This window comes from Patagioenas fasciata, chromosome 4 (genome assembly GCF_037038585.1).
Source record: "Patagioenas fasciata isolate bPatFas1 chromosome 4, bPatFas1.hap1, whole genome shotgun sequence".
Lineage (NCBI taxonomy): Eukaryota > Metazoa > Chordata > Aves > Columbiformes > Columbidae > Patagioenas > Patagioenas fasciata.
Window position 1 is genome coordinate 25,073,620 of NC_092523.1, and position 20,761 is coordinate 25,094,380.

Consider the following 20,761-nt stretch of genomic DNA (forward strand, 5'->3'; position numbering starts at 1 on the left):
TAAGACACTCCAGCACTTCGTGGCAAATGAAGACAGTCTGCACAGCGGGGACTCCAGTGAATGAATGGATTTTTTTCAGCATCAGTCGAAGAAATCTGGCTTTTAACACTGATACTATAAACCGTCATAATGTGTGGCCGACGACTGGAGAGATCTTTGGCTTTTTGGACATTAGTTTTCATAAGGATAGTTACTGGGCTTGCCGGAGAGGGACGATCTGTGTGGAAAAAGGATCCCCACTTCAGCCTTGTGAGTGAAACACAGATGTTTCTGTATGACACATTCCCCAGAGAGTTTCTCTGGGGTGTAGGGACGGGGGCTTTCCAGGTGGAAGGTGGCTGGAAGAAGGACGGGAAAGGCTTCTCCGTCTGGGACCGCTTCATCCACTCAGAGCTCAGGGATGCTGACAGCACAGATGCCTCCAGTGACAGTTACACTTTGTTGGACAAAGATATGGCAGCTCTGGATTTTTTGGGAGTTACTTTTTACCAGTTTTCAATTTCATGGTCAAGGCTTTTTCCCACTGGAGTGGTAGCAGCTCCTAATGAAAAAGGACTCCAGTATTACAACACCCTTATTGACTCTCTACTCTACAGAAATATCGACCCTGTGGTTACTCTGTACCACTGGGACCTGCCCTTGATGCTGCAAGAAAAATACGGGGGCTGGAAAAACGAATCAGTGATTGATATCTTCAATGACTATGCCACCTTTTGCTTTCAGACCTTTGGGGATCGTGTTAAGTATTGGATTACAATCCACAATCCATATTTAGTTGCTTGGCATGGGTATGGCACAGGTATTCATGCTCCTGGAGAGAGAGGGAAAATAACAACGGTCTACTCTGTAGGACACAATTTGATCAAGGTACAGTATGGTAAAATTTTGCAAACTGATCTTGCACTGCCATGGGAAATGATGGGAGGAATCAATCATATAGTCATTGTTTTAAGAAAGGATCAAGGAATGTTAAAACACCTATAAATAACCCTTACCTAAGGCAGTCCTTTTTTAAATTCTCATGTTGATTTTATTGCTGTTGTCACAACAGCTGACTCGGTAATTATTTGTTTTAAAGTGCTTGTTTATTACTTTATTTAAATTAGATGTTGCCTACAAAATCTGGCTATTAAAGAGCATGATTCTCCTTCATTCTTTTCACTTAATTAAATACACTGACATGACCATTCATTTGGCTACGCTGAAATGACTATTCTATTAGTTTAAAATGAAATGTATTTTCATTTGCATATTGGATCAATTCTGCTAGCAAAAGAGTATGTATGTCTAAATATGATTAGTTCAAACTTAGTAAGATCATATTGCAAAATGTGTATCGCTGAACTAGCAAGGTCAGCAGTGCTGGGATTTGGAAGAAAACTAATGACCCCTTCTGTATAGAGTTTCAAAATTACATCATTTCCATGATGTTTTCAGCATTTTAATTTTTATGTCAGTCTTATTTGTCAGCTGTCTTCTACAGAATTACACATCCAAAAGCTTGATCCCATGATCAACAGCTTCAACAGCTGCAGTACTGGATCCTCAGCTCCTGGTATTCTTTCTTTGGGAAGGACAAAAAGAGAAGTCTGAAGTGGGTCATACTTTTTAAGGAGAAAATGCAGACATCGATCTTTATATTCTCAACAGCATTACAGTTTACACAGTCTCCTCTGATAGATTATTGATTTCGGTCTACAGAGCAGCTAGTTCCTACGCATAGGAGCTTATATTCTTGTTTTCTCTTGCTATAATTTAAATCAATTTCCAATAACAGCAGTTTAAGATTAGAATTAACAACATCAATACAGGAATTTTTTAACCTGTAGTGCTCAAAGCAGTTTACAGAGCAAGTCACTATTATGTCTCTGATAGAGCAGCTAGTATAATTCCCTCTGCTTGAGCTATTACTAGCTGTCACAAAGAGAATTTTTCTACTACCTACCGAATCTGAATGTGTTTTTCCTACAGAAAGAAGAATGCATGTGGGAAAAAAAAATGCCAAAGCAGTTAAAAAATATTCTGCAACTGACCATTTTCATTTCTTCTGTTTGCTTCTGGGCTTGAACCTGCAGAACCTCCTTTTTCAGAAAATTCACACTGCAGTCAATACAAGTTTCACACAGAAAAGTCATCGAGCATCCTGAGTCACTGATTTCAGACTTAGCACAAGAATGATTTAACTAGAGAGATTTGTGAAGCATCTCAGAAAGAACTGATGCTCAATCATTCTTTTCATTTTCAGGTGCTATATAAAGTATATTTGATATAATACATGTAAAAGATACAACATAAGTTTGCAGCGTTCCTTGCCTGCATTTCCGAGTGGCACAATCAAACCTGGGGTATCAACCAGGCAGTCTCTGCATGTTCCCACTCTGTAAAATCTGTGTCAGTAGCACAGTGAGCAGTGCCTCTGCTGAAGAGTTCCAGGAAATCAAACACAGCTGGGTCTGATATACAAAGTACTGACCTCAGCTCCTTGGTCAATATTGTTTATATCTCAGACTTGATCTAATATTTCATACTAGCTTGAAAGTCTGTGAATCTGACTATAACATCAGTCATTTAAATGAAAGAGTTAATGAGACTTTCCACAACACACAATCCATTAATTCATTTTTTATTATTTGGGGGCAGAAATTATTTTCATGTTGAATCTTTCTTACAGTCTATGAGCATTACCTAATGTATTAGCAGTTCTCCCCTGTGGCACTGTAAAATTTCTGAAGATTTTAGGTTTTTATGAAGAATCTCAAATTTGTAGTAAAGTATTTGAGGAACAGGAGTTTGATGTTTGGGATTGGAGGTAGAGTGGAAGCTCTTGAGTAACCAGTTGACACGAACCAACTCTTCTTTAATATGTATTTTTTTTCTTAATAAAATGCAATTAAAGCCAGTCATTCCACAGAAGTTATTGGTGGTATTATATTTTTCAAGCCAACTAGCCAGAATCTTTCTCTCTTTTTTTTTCTTTTTTGTGGTTATCTAAATGTTCAGTTTGTTTAGTATTGTTGACAACACAGTATTTATGTAATGTACTGATGCAAAATTTGGATTCATGTGTTGTGAAATGTCTCTTGAGGGGCAGGGAATGTTATAAGGATCTCTCTTTAAAGAGATTTCACATGGCTTTTTATTTCAGGATTGGTATACACAAATCTGTTTCTCAGACATTGTATTACGGCTACCTCTTAATTTACCACTGCAAACCAAAAATGTCCTCCCAAAAATAAAAGACCAGAATGTCAGGTTTTGGCCATGCGAGGCAAAGACTGTTAAAGCTGTTAAAAAGACTCCCATTTACGTCGGTGTCTTTAGGAAGAGACACATTCTTGTCCATGTCAAGGCTTCATTTTTGGACAAGCGATTGAAAGACAATATTGTCCATGGCACCCCATGTGCATTGCCAGGTCCACCTGCGAAATATGCTGAGCCGGAAAAATGGGTCTGTAATGCTCCAGAGAAACTAATCTGGCCACCGCTCTGTTACATAGCAAATTGTTGAATAATCATTCTCAAGCCTTTTTGTAGTACCTTTGGATAAACTAAATGAGCCTCTCATGAGTCCTACTTTTAGTTTTATCTACCAGGGCACTGTTGCAGTTGTGACGTTGTGAGAACTAATCACCATTTATATAAAGGAGTGCTTTTATGTGGTATATCAATCATAAACTGAAGCGGGGTTTCGTAGAATCACAAAAGCAATATAACAAACCATAAACCTCTGCTTTTTTGGACTTTGGATTATTTTATTGTAAGAACAGTTTGGAAGTTGCTGGAGATTTTTGCATCTCTAAAAGAGGGCTGAAGAAATTTCTCTTAATTTTAAAGTATCAATTTCAGTAGACTAAAGAATCCAAAATCTTAAAACTCAAATAATTGGCCAGCATAAGGAAAAAGTCCATGCATTTCAGAGCTGATAATGACCTGCTTCTGTGAACAAAATCAGGTAGGTAATTCGGTAGATAATTATCTTATCAAGGCTTTTCAACAGAAGTCGAGTTGGTCTGCCTTCACCAAGCTCCAGAGGCCCGTGGTGTTGGCTGGCAGAAGACACTGCAGATGCTGTATCATCTGATTACATGTACTTTCCCTCTGTGTCTCGCATCCTTTTAGAGGAATGCCCCAGATACATCCGCTTAAGAGACAGCCTTGCCTTTTACATGGGTCTTGCTATTCAAGACCCATAAAGAAGGCTGGTGAATACAGAAGCAAAGGCTGCTAAACAGGGAGCTTAGATCCACCTGCGGAAAATAATCCACAGAAGAACTCAACATTTCAATTTAAAAAAACATATTTGCATGTTACTATGTATGGTTTTCATACACAGAGTATAATAATTGCTACTGATAATTTTAAACAATCTGATACTTCCATGTGAACTGTGATACTTCCATGGAAATGAATAGGAAGTTTGACTCTTATCAATTATAAATTGCTAAGAGGTTCACTTAGATAGATCTCTGTTCAATTGTGTGCTCATTACCACTAACATGAGGAGAATGTGGAATCTTACACCAGATGGAGAATGGCCACCAAAAGTGTATCTCCTTTCTTAATTAAAGGTGACCATACTTCACAAAAGCAACATCAGAAAACAATTAATGATAACATATAACTTGCCATATAACATGGCAAGGAAGATGCAAAAACTATGAGCTTGCTCCTGAGGCAGCTGTCACACTGAGGCAGAGAAGAAAAAAACTGCACACACACACAAAAAATTAGATGGGTTTCTTTGATTTAACAGTACATAAATCTGACAAGAAGCAAGAAGATATAAAGCAGATGAATCACTGTGTCTGGAGCTAAATGAGCGATATACCTGATTTCTTACCGTTTTCTCTGGATTTAGTTATGTTCTTTTATACTTAGATTGAGGTTTGTAAAGATCACAAACTGCAGACCAAGCTGTCTGTTTTCCATCCTCTGTATCAGTGTCCTCTGGGCAGTGCTGCCTTTGCTACGTAACAGGCAGAAAGGGGATTTTTTTTTCCTGTTAGAGATCATTCACACTCCTTTCCATCTGGCAGAAAAGCCCAAGAGAAAACTGACAGCATAAGATCTCACTAAAAATTTTCTTCATGGACATATCATCATATCACAAACTGGGAAAAGGCAATAAATTCCCTTGCAAACATTGTGTCTCCATACAGATCAGTCACAGACCAGGTTCATCTCTGTGCCCAGCCACACTGCTCCCAGCTCTTCAGTAGCTCTCCCTGTGCCAGGATCTCTTTGTGGACACTGCTGCCTTTGGGATCTTGGGATGAGCATGTCCCAGAGAAGTCCCATAATTCATTCACCTTAAAAACTAATTTCTGCTGAATGAATGGGGGATAATTCTTATTTCTTCATCCAACCAGCCACTTTCTTTCCTTCCTCCAAATGGGCCTGTTTGCTTTAGGATCCAGAAAGATGAACCTGCACCAGTGCCCATATTTCTTACAGGAGGAAGGAAATCTGTCTCCATCAAGTACAGCTCTAGGATGGACAGCAGAATTGTCTGTGCTTGCAAGTGTCTTTGCTGGAAGATTTTTCCAAACTGTAGTAGCCATCAAAGATGATGTAAAACTCAGCACTGATTCAAACTTTCTTTGTATGATTTGTTATTTTGGGGATAGCTTTCTTACTCTTCTTGGAAGTCATCAAGAAAAAAAAAAACAATTTAAATGCAAGACAGCATACAAAAAAAAAAATTGACAGCAAAATATTGGTCCTTCAAACCATGCTCTTAGAAATTTAGTTGCCTACATATCAAGAGCCCTTTTTTCCTTCACAAGGATGGAGCTTCAGAGTCAGTTTGCAAAATAAGAGCTTTAGCTGTACTGACTATGTGGCATTTTTACCACAGATCGAAAGGGCCTTGAACTGAGATAACACTCTCCGAATAAGCCACACACACCTGCCCTTCCTCTAAAGTGATGGTTAACACCATATTCATCAGACTCTGTATTCTAGCTCTTCATGGTTTAAAAACCAAAAAAATAAACATAAAACCAGAACCATTTTATTAGCATTTTTTTCATGCTGTTTTCCTAAATGTTCTTGATCTCCAGCACATTAAAAAAATTCTATATACCCCCAACATTGTTTTGTGTGCTCATTGCTGAGACATTCAGGAAAATTTCTTGACTTTAACATATCTTAAGAATTTGAAAGTATTGGTCCTTCAGTAGTAAGCTCTTTGCATACATATGTGATAAATTACAAGATCAGAGTTTGAAGGACTGTGAGACTATTTCCAGAAGAGAGGAGAACAATACTGTTGTCTTGATTTTATTAAATTGACTTATCCTATCTAGCCTGTTTACAAGGTTAATCTTGACTGACTTAGCACTCTTGGTGACTTTCAAGTCTATGGAATAGTTTCTATATTAATACCAGGAAAATATACTGAAATTGATGTGTCATATATATCTAGAATAAATATACAATATTGATCCTGCTTTCACTGTGTACTTAGCCTTGACATTTGTCCTTGATCTAACATGGAAAGTGAAAGATTAGGGATTAAACTCTAACTGAAAAAAAGACAGCCCATTTGATGTATGACAGAGCTTTTAAATTTATGTTTGTTCCACCTGTGGTCTTACAAACAAATTATATTAATCAGTTAATTCCAATCAATGATAATTTGCACTTAGCAAACACCTTCCATGTGAGAATGTTAAGCTGCTGTACAGGTAATTAACAACTCAAAACAAATGCTATTTTCTCTATTCTGTCTGTAAAAACCCTTTCTATAGACAGGGTGACAATTTTTTTCAATGGAGTTAACCCCCAGAATTAAGATACATCAGTGACACACATAACTTTGTGAATGGGGATCCTATTTTTAATCACATTAAATGTACTTATTTGTACTTGAGGTCTACTCCTGTAGAATTGTACCTGTGGCTGTATTCTCTATTGGAGACAATATTTTTAATAGTAACTTTACTTTCTTCTAATCAACCACCTGAAGATGCATATGAATACAGTGAGTTGTCCTTGATTGTCTTTTGCATGTCAATATTGCATTCTATTTAGTTGTTTTTTGGCAAAGCCATCTTTCTCTGCTTCACCTAGAAATGTGTGATTGCTAAGATTTACCTGGTGTCATGCTCCTTGGCCCTGTGTGCAATACAGGTGACTTCAGCAGGGTTTTTCTTGTTAAGCCAATGCAACCATTTACCTCTGATTAAATAGTGGTGTTAGCAGCTTATGTCTGGGGAAAAAAAATTATATACTGACAAGGTGAGAAATCACTAGAGGCAGAGAACAAAGCAAACCTGGCCCAAACAGCTACCCTGGGCTGGAGGCGCCTTCAGGAGAGGACAGTGAGGGTAAGAGAAGAGATGGCACTGGCCACTTAAATTTTCTGATGAGACTAGTAAGAAAACCACTTTATAATATTTTAACTGTATCTTGCAATTTGCCTCATGAGCACAGAACCTGCATTTCAAAGGTTAATGTTACTTTATCAGTATTTTCAAAGACAGACCTTGAACAAATGTTACGAGCATGACCTTAGAAACCATAAACAACTGATAGACAAAATTTCACAAACTGTAATTCTTCAGTACTCCCTAGCTTAACCAAATACCTACCTGACATCAGTTCTTTTGGGGTTTTTTGTTTTTTTTTTTAAACTGCCAAGGCTGTGTGTTTCGAGATAAATTAACTGAAATTATTGTCAAAGGTAAGCAGTGCTGTTTGGCTTGGTAATGATGTCAGTCTAACTCGGCACTCAAAGTGTTTCACAATGCCTCTCAATGTTTTTTCTGGATGCAGTTGTTTTCTTTCCAGCTTAAGATACAGAGCTACCCGTCAGTAGTAATGTAAAGCCTGAGTTACTGGACAACTCATCAGCTGCGAGAGGTCAGCTCCCCTGCGCTGTGCCAGCTCCTCTGGCACAATCCACACTGCGATTTGGGGTCACCCTCCTCTGACACCCCACTCTTCCCTTTTCCCATGGCACTCTGACAATGCTACTGGCTCCTTAGGCTCCCATGGATTCCTTCTTTTTTGTATAAATTTCGACTGCCGTATTCTCTTATTTAAGTAATTGACAATATAACATTTGAATGTAATTCTGGGGTGTGACAATGTTAAGCTTTCCAGAACAGGATGATATGGATAAAAATTAAAATAAGATGTGATACATGGTATGCTTTCCTTGCCACTAACACAAATAGAAAATTTCCCTAAAGAAGTCAATATTCAGCTGATTATGGATACTAAAACATGCCATACCCAAGAGATCTTATGAGATTCTGCTGCCTTTTAAAACCAAATTGGTGTTGTTATCAAAATGAATAAGCTTCATTCTGTGCTATGCATGCTACTGGGGGACTGGACTAGATGATCTTTTGAGGTCCCGTCAAATCTCAAACATACTGTGATACTGTGAAAAGTTATTATAGCAACTTCAAAGAAGAAATGAACTAAAATCCTACATCAAAATTCTCACACAAAACGATGAAACTTGACATTTGAGTTCACACTTTGCAGCTGGGTCTTTTCTCAATTTTTTACGTGTAGGGACTGTGCAAATCTCAAAAGTAGAACACTTACTCATATGATTAGGCAAACCAAACACACGGAAGTATATCCCGAGAAGAGTATGAGGTGGATATATGTCAATCAGAGGAAATCCAGGTGGTGCCTATAGCGCAGAGCAGTCAACAGTACACAGCCAACACTCACAAAGGAAACCTAATCTGAGATGCATCATTTATGTATCAGTTCTCACAGTGGTTTACAATTTTAACCACATCAGCAATCACTGCTTGACAAAGAAAGACCAGGATGGGACTGTCCAGATCAGAGGGTTCAAATCCCATGACCAACAGCTGTTCAGTCCGAAAGTGTCCATGTAGCAGCTGTTCACATCCCTGCTGGGACCTCCTGTGAAATTTAGACCTATGGTAAAAGGCAAAAAGCCACAGCCCTGATGTGTCATAGGAACAGCCCACGAGACGCTGAGTATTACCATCATCTCAAGGTGCCTTGCACTATTACAGTCATTGCCCATTACTGTTACAGGGTAATTAGTGTACATTAACTGTTAAAACTGCCATAGAAGTCTGCAGTGAATCGGATCCAGCTGCCTGCCTGTCTAGCTGCCTACACACACAGAGATTTACTGGTATTTAATGCTATTTTTCTCTCATCAGGCTCACGCAAAAGTTTGGCATAACTACAAAACCCACTTTCAACCGTATCAGAAGGGGATGATATCCATAGTGCTGGGATCCCACTGGATCGAACCTAACAAATCAGAAGATGCGCTGGACATTTCTAAATGTCAGCAGTCTATGGAGAGAGTACTTGGGTGGTTTGCTAAACCCATCCATGGGGACGGCGATTATCCAGAAGAACTGAAAAATGAATTATTGTTTTTGCCACGCTTTACTGAGGATGAGAAAAACTACATAAAGGGAACAGCTGACTTCTTTGCGTTTTCCTTCGGTCCTGATAACTTTAAACCTCCAAACACTCTACCAAAAATGGGACAAAATTTGTCACTCAATTTGAGGGAAGTACTGAACTGGATTAAACTGGAATACAACAATCCTCGAATCTTGATTGCAGAGAACGGCTGGTTCACTGACAGCCATGTGAAAACAGATGACACCACAGCCATCTACATGATGAAAAATTTCATTAATAAGGTTTTACAAGGTTTGTATACAAGTTACTTGTTGGATTTTCGGTGAGCTTTTTAAGATCATTTAACGCTGTAATGATTTAATCTTTTTTTAAAAAGAGATAATAGCAACTAAGTTAATTATTAATTGTTTATACTTCAAGAGTACAAGTCATGGATCAGGATCTACTGGTGCTAGGTGTTGTACAAACACAGAAAAAACCAATAGTCCCTGTTCCAGGAAGCTAAAGTCCAACAGCTGCGTTGGATTTTAAAATCAAATACGTGCAAAATTGAACCAGAAATTAATTAAAACAAATCTATTGGATATAAATTTTCACTGCTGGCAGCCCAACTGTAAAACCTTTGTGCGGGTACATACCTTGACAGCAGGAAAACCAGACCGTGACTCCAGACTGTCAGTGTTGTGCTGGGGTCCTTCTCCAATATAAAATGCGTGATGGAAACCAGCAGGAGAAAGGCAGTCATTCTTCAGGATTATTTCATGCCAAACAGAGATAGTATGTTTTAAATACACACTTCTAATCTTGTTATTTTCCCCTCATCAAGCCAGCAGACAGAGGTGCTCTCTGAAGGCAAACGATTTAATTTTGTATGGAATATAAACACTGTCGATACCTAAAGCCTCTGCAAAACTGTGATTTCTTTCTCCCTCAGGCAGTTTGTAGGCTGGGCGCAGGGACAGGGACAGGGACAGGGACAGGGACAGGGACAGCTGTTGGTCACAGGAGCCATCCTCCCAGCAGGCTGCCCCGCTCCCGCTGCCACACTGCAGTGATGGGGTGGCTCACGTCCCTTCACAAAAGCCTTTCTTATCCTCAGAAAAGGGAAAACACAAGTAATTGCTTACTCTGAGAACAAGTCAAGAAGTACTGCATCACCAGCAAATGGAATTAAGCTTCTAATGAAGATTATCTAGATATATTTAAAGTTGGTTCAAGCTGTAAACTTCACATAGCACAACTATGCGATATGCCCTGCCTTTTCCAGATTTTGAGGAGGTTATAATCCAGTATTTGGTTTATGATACTTTAATACTGCCTTGACACAGCTGGAGAGTATAGATGCAGGACTGGGTTTGGAGCGGGTACATTTCTAGACACATACATAAGAAAATCCATAGCATGTTCTTTTTTGAATCCTCTACAGCAGACCCAGCTGTAATAACCATCCATGGATTCACACTTCTGAAAAACTTGGCTGATGTTCAGCCAATAACTACTTCTCAAGAATTGTCATTTATAATTTTATGTATGCAGATACTTCAACCTCTGCTTCAAAATACAGGATTATCCCTTAACTAATGCATTTTTTGGTGAAGTAAACTTTCATTTGCCTGATCAGGAATGATATTTGGAACATATTTTCATATTTTTACTTACAGAGAAGTGAGGTAAATTTGCTGTTTGCTGTGAAATCAGTTAGGTCATGTTAACTTCAAAATGTCATTTATGTAGGCCAAATGGTAAGGGGATGGTGGCTGTTACGACAACATGTAACAGGCTCTGAGGAGCTATACTGTGTATGTTCAAGGAGAGTGTTGTAAACTTTGTACTGCATGTCTGTATCTTACGGCACTGTGAGTCACAAAAATAAGTGACGTAATAACATCACCATTGCAATGAACTGACCCTGATTACAAGACAAAGACGCAGTTGAAGCTATAGCCTCTCAGGGACGTGCATACCCCTGTCTACTGAAACCATTGCTTCTGCAGAGAGGACTTCAAGGGTCCACCTATAGCAGATGCAGACATAGAAATGCTTTGAGATCTGCTTCCACGCATGTCACCTCTGGTGACACAGGGAGCTTTGCTAACTCCTGACCTCTTCTATCTTCAGCCTCTTGTTCCTGCTCCCAGTCATCCTCTTGGTTTTTAGGAGGATTTTCACTCTAATGTTCAGTGAGGAACCTGACTTTTGTTTCTGCCCTCTTCTTTCACTGTCACTGCAGACAATGCTACAAATGTACTCTCACACTGATCCACAGGAGCTCTGCCTATCACCTGCCTACTAATTATTCTTATCACAAAAGAGACATAAAATAGTGCTTTTTCACCCTACCTATTTAAAAAGACAAAAATCCTCATCTAGGCATGCACCATCTCAAGTACTGCAGCATCTTTTGCTCTGACAATTAAACTTAGCTCCCATACATTCAGTGCGCTTCTAAAAATAATAATTGTCACTTATGCTGTCCCTATACGTCTACTTCCATTGATTCAGGCTTCCCTATTGCAGACATGAAGTATTCATCTTTACTTACAACGCCCTTCTGGCCTATCTCTTGATCCACTGTAGCATTCCTCACCTCCATGTTTTGCATTTGATCTTTTCAGACATTTCTGTGCTTTCTCCCATGGTTTCCCTAGTATTTCAGAGTTGCTTTTCTCAAACGTGCACGTCATTGCATTGCTTCATTGCATTCCTTCATCTCCAAGGCCAAGTATTCTAGGCTTGTCTATCAGTTTCTCACACAGTTACACTGCAGACTCTTGGACTTTCTGATGTCTTTATCCAGCAGCTAGTAAAATACCATACCAGACTATGGCAGCACTGCCAGGTACCCTGTCACCCTGCTGCATGAATACAAGTACTGTGCAAAACTGCCTCTTGCTGAAGTTGCACCACAGTGTGACTAAGACAAGGAAGTTCAGTGGAAATATAAAATTGTGCAAAGTTGAATGTCCTGAGAAAATAAGGCAAACGAATGTTGGCTGATTGTAGAGTGTTGCCATCAGAATACTTTGTTTATCCCTTGGCTTACTCTCAGTGGACTACAGGTAATAACAGCTGTCTGTCTGCGTCAAAATCCTCAGTGGATTGCCCCTGATATTCCCGCCCTTGTAAGGTTAACGTGAGGAGTTATCCTGTGTTATTTCCTAGCTTAAAGCTGGCGACAGGTGGCTGACGTGGCTGAGCATGGTGTTGGGACACTTTCTTCCAGGCTGTCAGCTGGCACACACTGTAAGTGGGTAAAAAAAGTCATTAGTTGGTGTCCAGCGAGAAGCTGCTTTGAAAGTTCTGTTGCCCTTCCTGGTGAATAGGGTTACACATCCAAGAAAGCAGTCTTTTTGGTATCTTTCTCATCCATTATATGTAAAAGATCATATGTATACTCCTTTACAAGGTAGAGCGACATTAAAATTGTCTGAAGAAACATGCATGTCCTCCACCCATTCTGTGAATCAGTCAAGCACTTCTGTCTCCAGCTTGATCAACCCAGCTTCTTCTAAAGTCAGTACATGTCCCACACTGATACATTTAATTTTTCAATTTAGAAGCTGAACAGACACTACTAAATGTTAAGAGCTTGCAGAAATCTTTCAAGTAAAGGTACAGCAATAAAAGTTTTAGCTTCATGACAAAGTCACGAACTAGATCAGTTGTTGCTCCCATAATTTTTACTCACAATTCTCTAATTTTATTGGTATATGTTACTTGCAAATCATCAAACACAGCTTAAAATCTGGATGTTCCACCCAGCTCTTGACCCCTTAGCACAGGAAGGACATGGACTTGTTGGAGCCTGTCTAGAGGAGGCCACAACGATGATGAGAGGGATGGAACACACCTCCTGTGAGCAGAGGCTGAGAGCATTGGGGTTGTCCAGCCTGGAGATAAGAAGGCTCCGGGGAGACCTTACTGTGGCCTTTCTGTACTTAAAAGGGGCCTGTAAGAAGAATGAGGACAGACTTTTTAACAGGGCCTGTTGCAATAGGACAAGGGGTAATGGTTTTAAACTAAAAAAGGAGAGATTAAGACTAGATATAGGGAAGAAATTTTTTACAACGAGGGTGGTGAAACACTGGCCCAGGTTGCCCAGAGAGGTGGTAGATGCCACAGGAAATATTCCAGGCTAGGCTGGACAGAGCTTTGAGCAACTGATCTAGTTAGAGATGTCCCTGCTCAGTGCAGGGGGCTTGGACTAGATGACCTTTGAAGGTCCCTTCCAACCCAATCTATTCTGTGAGGCTCAGTCAGGGTAGGGAGGGGAAGCTGTGGAACGGTGGATGGCTGGGCTGGTCCACTGTGGTGGTAGCAAGCCAAGGGGGCCGGAGAGGAGAGCGGGGAGAGGGAACAGTGCCTGAAGCAGGCCCGCCATGCTGTTAGTAACAGAGAACATCGAGCCAAGGCACCTGTGCTGTCAGATGTTGCCTGGTGTTTGAAGCGAGCTGGAACGCATGACCAACATCACCCTGGCAAATGTCATCCAACAGCTAAGCAGCCTGAGTAAATTTGCGTAAGACGTTCCTTATATATGTTAGAGCCCTAAATATAAGACTCATGTATGTTTCTTTCTCATACACAGCTATTAAACACGACAACATAGATGTGTTTGGTTACACAGCCTGGTCGCTCCTTGATGGCTTTGAATGGCAACATGCTTACAACATCAGACGTGGACTGTTTTATGTAGATTTCAAAAGTGATAAAAAGGAAAGGATTCCCAAGTCATCTGCACTTTATTACAAACAAATCATACAAGAAAACGGCTTCTTCCCAACGGAGTCTACCCTAAGCTTGCAAGCTCAGTTCTCCTGTGACTTCTCCTGGGGTATCACCGAGTCTGTTCTTAAGGTAAGGGTACATTTTTGGGAAGTCTGCTGGATGCAGAGCAATCAACAATTTTGTGAATAAATGACTGTGTACAGCATCTTTTTTTTGGCAATCTCAATGCACACTGCAAACAGAAGTTAAGCCTAGTCATAATTGCATAGGTTCAATTTTATCTACTTCACAGGTTTTTCAGGTGAGGTAGTCACAGAGCGCTGGCGTGCTCTGGCAGCTGCAGACCCTGCTGCACGAGCCCATCCAAGGTGGGCCCTCCCTCGCCTTCCCTCTGCTTGTGTCTCCACACGGCAGATCAGATCAGAAGATTTCAGATCAAGAAGCTGACCCCAATTGATTGTTCCTGGGTTATTTTTCAACCAGGGGTTTCCCAATCCAGTTCATAGTGTGGCCATAGCGATGCCTACAACAGCACGACGGAGACAGGGCAGGGACAAAGTGGTCATGCTGGTGGCAGCACAGGTACCTGCAGGCTCCAGGTCTTGTCTAAAGCTCCTGAACAAGGCAGAAGCAGATTCCTGGGCTGAGCCTGGTGCCCCTTGCACAAGTGGGTAACAAGCCATTCTTCAAAAAGACTTACACCACAGGCAAAAATACGCAGTACCAGCACATGGCTTTTACCATCTGAGCTCCCATTTGGAAATAGATCATACCACCATTTTTCCAAAACGCTTACTACGGTATCTGTTTCTACTTTAAATGTGGTAGATAAGCTAACCGTATGCATGGCCAGTGTTGGGTTACTCTTCCATGACAAATACAGAAAGGTAGTCCAATGACCAACATTAGCCTCAAAAAAGAACAACAAAACTCCATAACTTAACCTATTAACTGACAACTATAAGAAAAAAAAAAAAGGCTTCTATATACTTTGTTAATCATTTTGAGGAAATACACAGCACTTCACTATATTGTATTGTAAATCCTACAAAAAGTGCTACAGAGGATACACCCTATACTAACTTTACTACCTGGTAGAAAATAGTGAATATGTAACTAATAATAAACACTAGTAGCCATTTTTGTCATATGTTTGCATAGGCAGAAGGACTACTGCTAAGACCAGGGAACACTTTGCCACAATTTCACAAGGCTGGTCTCAGCAGCAGTACCAAAATAATCTGTGCCTGCCTCTTGTACCTTGTCCTTACCAGCCCGTGCTCCTGCCAGCTGCCTGAGCGCTTCTGTTCGCATGACCACAGAGTGAACTCGACCAGGGAGATGTATCTGTGCAAAAATGTATGTCGTGTAGGCTGGTGGCAGGGCAATTTTTATGTTTTCCATACATGAAGGAACAGAATTGGTAAGATGACCATTAGCACAGACAAAGTCCATACAAATGAGTTGGTTATCCTCTTCCCCTTGAAGCATCTGAGCAGGACCTCCTGACACCCAGCACTAATCCTATAGCCAGAGGCAGAAGTGTGGACTACAAGCAGGCATTCATGCAATTAAACCCTATTGTACCATATTGTTTTTATTTTCACAGGCAGAATCTGTGGCTTCCTCACCGCAGTTCTGTGATTCCAGCCTGTACCTCTGGAACATCACAGGAGACGGGCTCCTGCACAAAGTTAAAGGGGTGAAGCTAAAATCTCGACCACCACAGTGCACAGATTTTGTCAGTATTAAAAAGCAACTTGACCTCCTGGAAAAAATGAAAGTCACGCATTACAGATTTGCACTGGACTGGTCACTAATTTTACCCAATGGAGATTTGTCAGTGGTAAACAGGCAAGTTCTTCGGTATTACAGATGCGTGATTAGCGAAGTACTGAAACTCAATGTTCAGTCCATGGTCACCTTATATTATCCAACTCACGCATACCTGGGCCTGCCAGGTCCTTTGCTGCAGACAGGAGGGTGGCTGAACCGGTCTACCGCCTACGCTTTTCAAGACTATGCAGCGCTCTGTTTTCAGGAACTTGGCGATTTGGTTAAACTTTGGATTACAATAAATGAGCCTAACCGGCTAAGTGATGTCTATAACAGGAGCAGCAATGATACATATCGGGCAGCACACAATTTGTTAATAGCACATGCCATGGCCTGGAAAACATACGATGAGCAGTACCGGTCCTTTCAGCATGGCAAAGTGTCCCTGTCCCTGCATTCAGACTGGGCTGAGCCTGCCAACCCCTACTTTGAATCTCATTCAAAAGCTGCCAACAGGTTTCTTCAGTTTGAAATAGGCTGGTTTGCCGATCCCATATTTAAGACTGGGGACTACCCAGCTGCTATGAGGGAATACATCAGCTTGAAAAACAGAAAAGGCCTCTCATACTCCTCATTGCCATCTTTCACGAGCGAGGAAAAGCAGCTCATTAAAGGTGCAGCTGACTTTTATGCGCTGAATCACTTCACCACCAGATTTGTGATTCATGAACCTCAGAACGGGAGCCAGTATGAATCTGATCGTGACATCCAGTTTCTGCAGGACATCACCTGCCTGAGCTCCCCTTCCCGTTTGGCAGTGGTGCCTTGGGGAGTGCGCAAAGTTCTCAGGTGGATTAAAAAAACCTACGGTGACATTGATATTTACATCACAGCAAATGGAATAGATGACCAGTCCTTAGACAATGATGAACTTCGGAATTATTACCTAGGAAAATATGTACAAGAGGTTTTAAAAGGTGAGTACATGACAGATTCAAGTTCCCCCAAGCCATTTCCATGTCACAGACTCAGGCATTCCTTCAGCAAGCAAGGCTTCAGATTACTTTTACACACCAACGAGAAACAGAGGACTCCCCCTCCACTACTTAGCTTTCTCAATTACTAGAGCATTTGCTGATTAATTTTCTGTGCTAATTTCACATTGCAAAGAAAAGAGCAATAATTTAGTAAAGGAAAAGGTTGTTTAAAGGGCACTCATCATAGTAGTCCCATTTTAATTTTTAGATAGCATGATATTTTCTAGTACTCACAAAAAGATTCCACACGTACCCCCTCCCCCATTTACAAGGTTCTTGATCAATCTGGGTCACACACCTGACTATGCTGTCTACTTACACATGGACTGGAGAGATGTTTACTCACCAAGGACTGCTCTGTATGATTTCATTAAAGTATTTTCACCCAACACTTGGCATATATACATACAGTATCACATACAGCCACACGTGCTGCAGGGCTGAGCAGCTGGTTTTGGAAGAGGGCAGGAATTTTCGGAAATCTCCTCTCACAGCACAAACGAGCAGCTGCTCCCCTGGAGTCCCTGCAGCTGGAAGAGCAGCATCTGGCTTTTCGCAGAAAAGCAAGTTCCCAGCTCTAACCCTGCTCAAATCCAGATTTCACAGAGTAGGTGCAGAAAATTCCCAAGTTCTAACATTTTTTTTAAAACAATGATGCAATCTTTCTACTTAAGACAGTGTGAGCTGATTATTGCTAGAAGCAGTAACTGTAAGTAAATATTTTATGATGCAATTATGCTTTTTAAATTGATAAATTAATCATTAGAAATCTGAACTCATTACCAGAAGGTCTGCAGGTCATGCAAGCTTTTATTAACATTTGTTTATTTTATTTTCCTTTCCCTTCCCAGCATACTACATTGATAAAGTCAAGATTAAAGGCTACTATGCATTTAAACTGACTGAAGAAAAACTGAAGCCCAGATTTGGATTCTTCACTTCAGATTCAAAAGGAAAGCCTTCAATAAAATCTTACAATAACCTGATAAGAAACAATGGCTTTCCTGCTGACTACTCAGTTTGCAACCCCTCCAACCAAGAAAAGCAGTGTAGCTTCTGCTTGTTTATTTCTCAGAAGAAGCCATTAATATTCTTTGCCTGTTGCCTTTTCTCTACCCTTATCTTGCTTTTAACCATTACTGTTTTTCACAAAAGAAAAAGAAGAAAACGTTTCAAGGCAAAAAGCATCCAGCGCATCTGTCTTTCATTTTAAAGGGGCACAAGCCCACTTTCAGGGAAGTTCATCACTGTTTGCATTCTACAAAGGACGGTGCAGATCAAACAACTGTAGGAAAGCACCACGCGAGTCACTCCAGTCACACACCCCAAGCATTCTGTTGGAGAACGTAAAATAATTGTATGCACAGGAAGAAGAGCTGTGACATTTCTTGCTAGTGAAATCACTTCTATCCACCTTCAGTATGCAGAAGATGATAAATTCATCTATTTTTTTTTTAAAAAAGATCAGTCTATGACCCTCCTGTGCCTTGGAATAACCTTTCAGTTTGACTTGAAAAGAGGTCCTGATGTGCACTTTTCTATGAACCTTTTTGGACCGCAGTCTTGTGATGTATATTCCTGCCACGAATGTTGTTAAGCATGAAACTGCAGTTGTTCGGGTTTACAAATAAAAGTGTTATTAAAACCCACAAACCTTCCACCAAGTACAAAACCAATAATAAAATGTGCTGGGCCAGCTTCTGAAGATGCCTCTAAAAGAACAAACCCAAGTTAACTCCATTATTCACCAATATAGTAGTATCTCTTACATATTGGGTGAAGTAGAGATCAGACGTTTATAGTTTAAGCAAATGTAACTGGACCCACAGGAGACAAGTCCTAATATACAATCGCTATCTTTCATCTCCAAAATGGGGCAGCTGTAAAAACTTTTACTATCAGAAAACATCAAAATGAATTGTAACTATGAAGCCTCTCAAGGAAGTGATTAATGTAATTCTAAATCACACTTTTTCATAGAAATAAGTATATCATCATCTTAGCTCTCGTCAAGTGCCATTGCAAGCCACAGGAGGGATAAATCCATGAGAGGAATTTATTGCTATTGCTGCATTAAACAAAAGCCACCAAGCCAGGCATAATGCTTTTAAAGGACAAACAAACCTGCTATCACATTTAAACTTTTCAGGGACCAAACCCAGGTCTGGTTTTGGTCATCTCAAAATGAGCACAAGGTCTTTCTCTGAACTGTTCTATCATTTAAAACTCACATTGGCCAGGATTTTCAGTCACGGCATCAAAAAGCATGCTTGGATCATCACTGCCCAGGCAGACACTATGCACCTCTGGAAAGGGGCAGAGAAGCTGCTCTAGGAAGAAGGGCAGAAAGAGTCACCAGTTAAATTCCTACTGCCTTCCTCCACTTTGCCACCTTCTTTTCCAGTGGCTAGTACCATTTTCAAGACATAGTGAAACCCCTGACCTGTTCCCATTAGAAGCTAGTTCTCTCAGTCTTGAGGTCCCCAAAGCAGATAGACTTGCTTTATCTGTACCCCAGTGCTTCTGCAGAGACGAAGGTATAAACACATTGTCTTCTCCAGCTCCATCTGAACACCCAAGATGGCATCAAGCACAATGATAATGTATTACAATAAAATAAATAAGAACATAAACTATTAAGTATGATGTCCACTTACACATAGACTACTAGAAACTTTGTGTAAGTGCTACTTCAAGGTTATGTGCAACCAATCGAACCTTTAACTCTCAATACCTGATCCAACCTTGTATCTCAGTTCAGAAACGCATGAGACTATTTCTCCATTATATGTCAAGTATTGGTCAACAGCACAGCAGGCTCATTAATTCAAAAGGTAAGTTGTAGTAAAATAATGAGGGACTTTGGCCCATTTTAGACTATAAAATGTTCTACCAGTGCAGCAAACAGCACAGGTGCTAGAGGTGCGTGCATCCATTACTAGTTCTCTCTCTGCTGACTAGTTATCACTCACAGCAACTGGGGAACTGAACCGAAACACACCACAAGGAAACTCCTCCTGCATTTCATGTACATTGTGGGGGCACAGAGAATTTTGGAAGGCTCCTGTAGCTAGCTGCACAATTGGAACAGCACGAGAACCCATCTTAAAAGCATTATGCAGGCCATGTACAAAGTCCACGTTTGCAGTTCAGTACCACTGCTTTTCCAGGCTCAGGGACACTGTGACTGCACATCCCAGTGGAACTCAGCAGAATCATGCAAGGGGTACTTTGGGCAACCTTCTGAATTTCCTTGGCACACACAGTGCTTTCCTCAATGCTATGCTTTAGCCACTTATTGCCAAGTATGTTTCTGCACTGTCCCAGTATTTTCTGTAAATCTTTTTTCAAAATTGAATATAACAAGCGACAATGTGGATTTTACCATAGCACTCAAATAGCACAAAATCCCAACTGTATGTTGCTACATGGTAAGATTAGTAACCAATAAAAAACAGCTATATTCCCAGGTAACACAAACCACTGTTGCTAAAACTCAGCAATAAGCTCGGAACTCTGAGGTCAAGTCCTTGGTTTTCTTAATTAAGCAGTACAGCTAAAGCATCGTACTTTTCAGACTACTTCTGTCTCTGTATTTAGTTTAAATGGTCTTGTAAGTTTGATTCTACTGATTCCAGTTCTGTTTTTAAACTACTTTGGATTCTGCCATCACAAGCCTGAATTCCCCTCTAGAAACTGTACACAGAAATCAGTTTTTGCAGTGTGATGTGAAAGACTAGTCTTCTTTCTGTCCTAATGCTGATTTAAAACTACCACTTCATGGCTTTACATGTTGGGTCCACCATTCACCAGCATGAGGTGGAGACTTCAGTCTGAAT

At 40.4% G+C, this 20,761-nt stretch overlaps 1 protein-coding gene across 1 annotated transcript; it reads left to right on the forward strand.

Annotated features, from left to right (window-relative positions):
- On the forward strand, positions 1-18,647 carry KLB (klotho beta). Its single transcript, XM_065836963.2, has 5 exons — positions 1-867; positions 9,165-9,672; positions 13,970-14,238; positions 15,719-16,862; positions 17,774-18,647. Exons 1-5 carry the CDS (start codon positions 130-132, stop codon positions 18,133-18,135), a joined length of 3,021 nt encoding a protein of 1,006 aa, XP_065693035.1. The 5' UTR covers positions 1-129; the 3' UTR covers positions 18,136-18,647.
- The last annotated feature ends 2,114 nt before the right edge of the window (positions 18,648-20,761 follow it).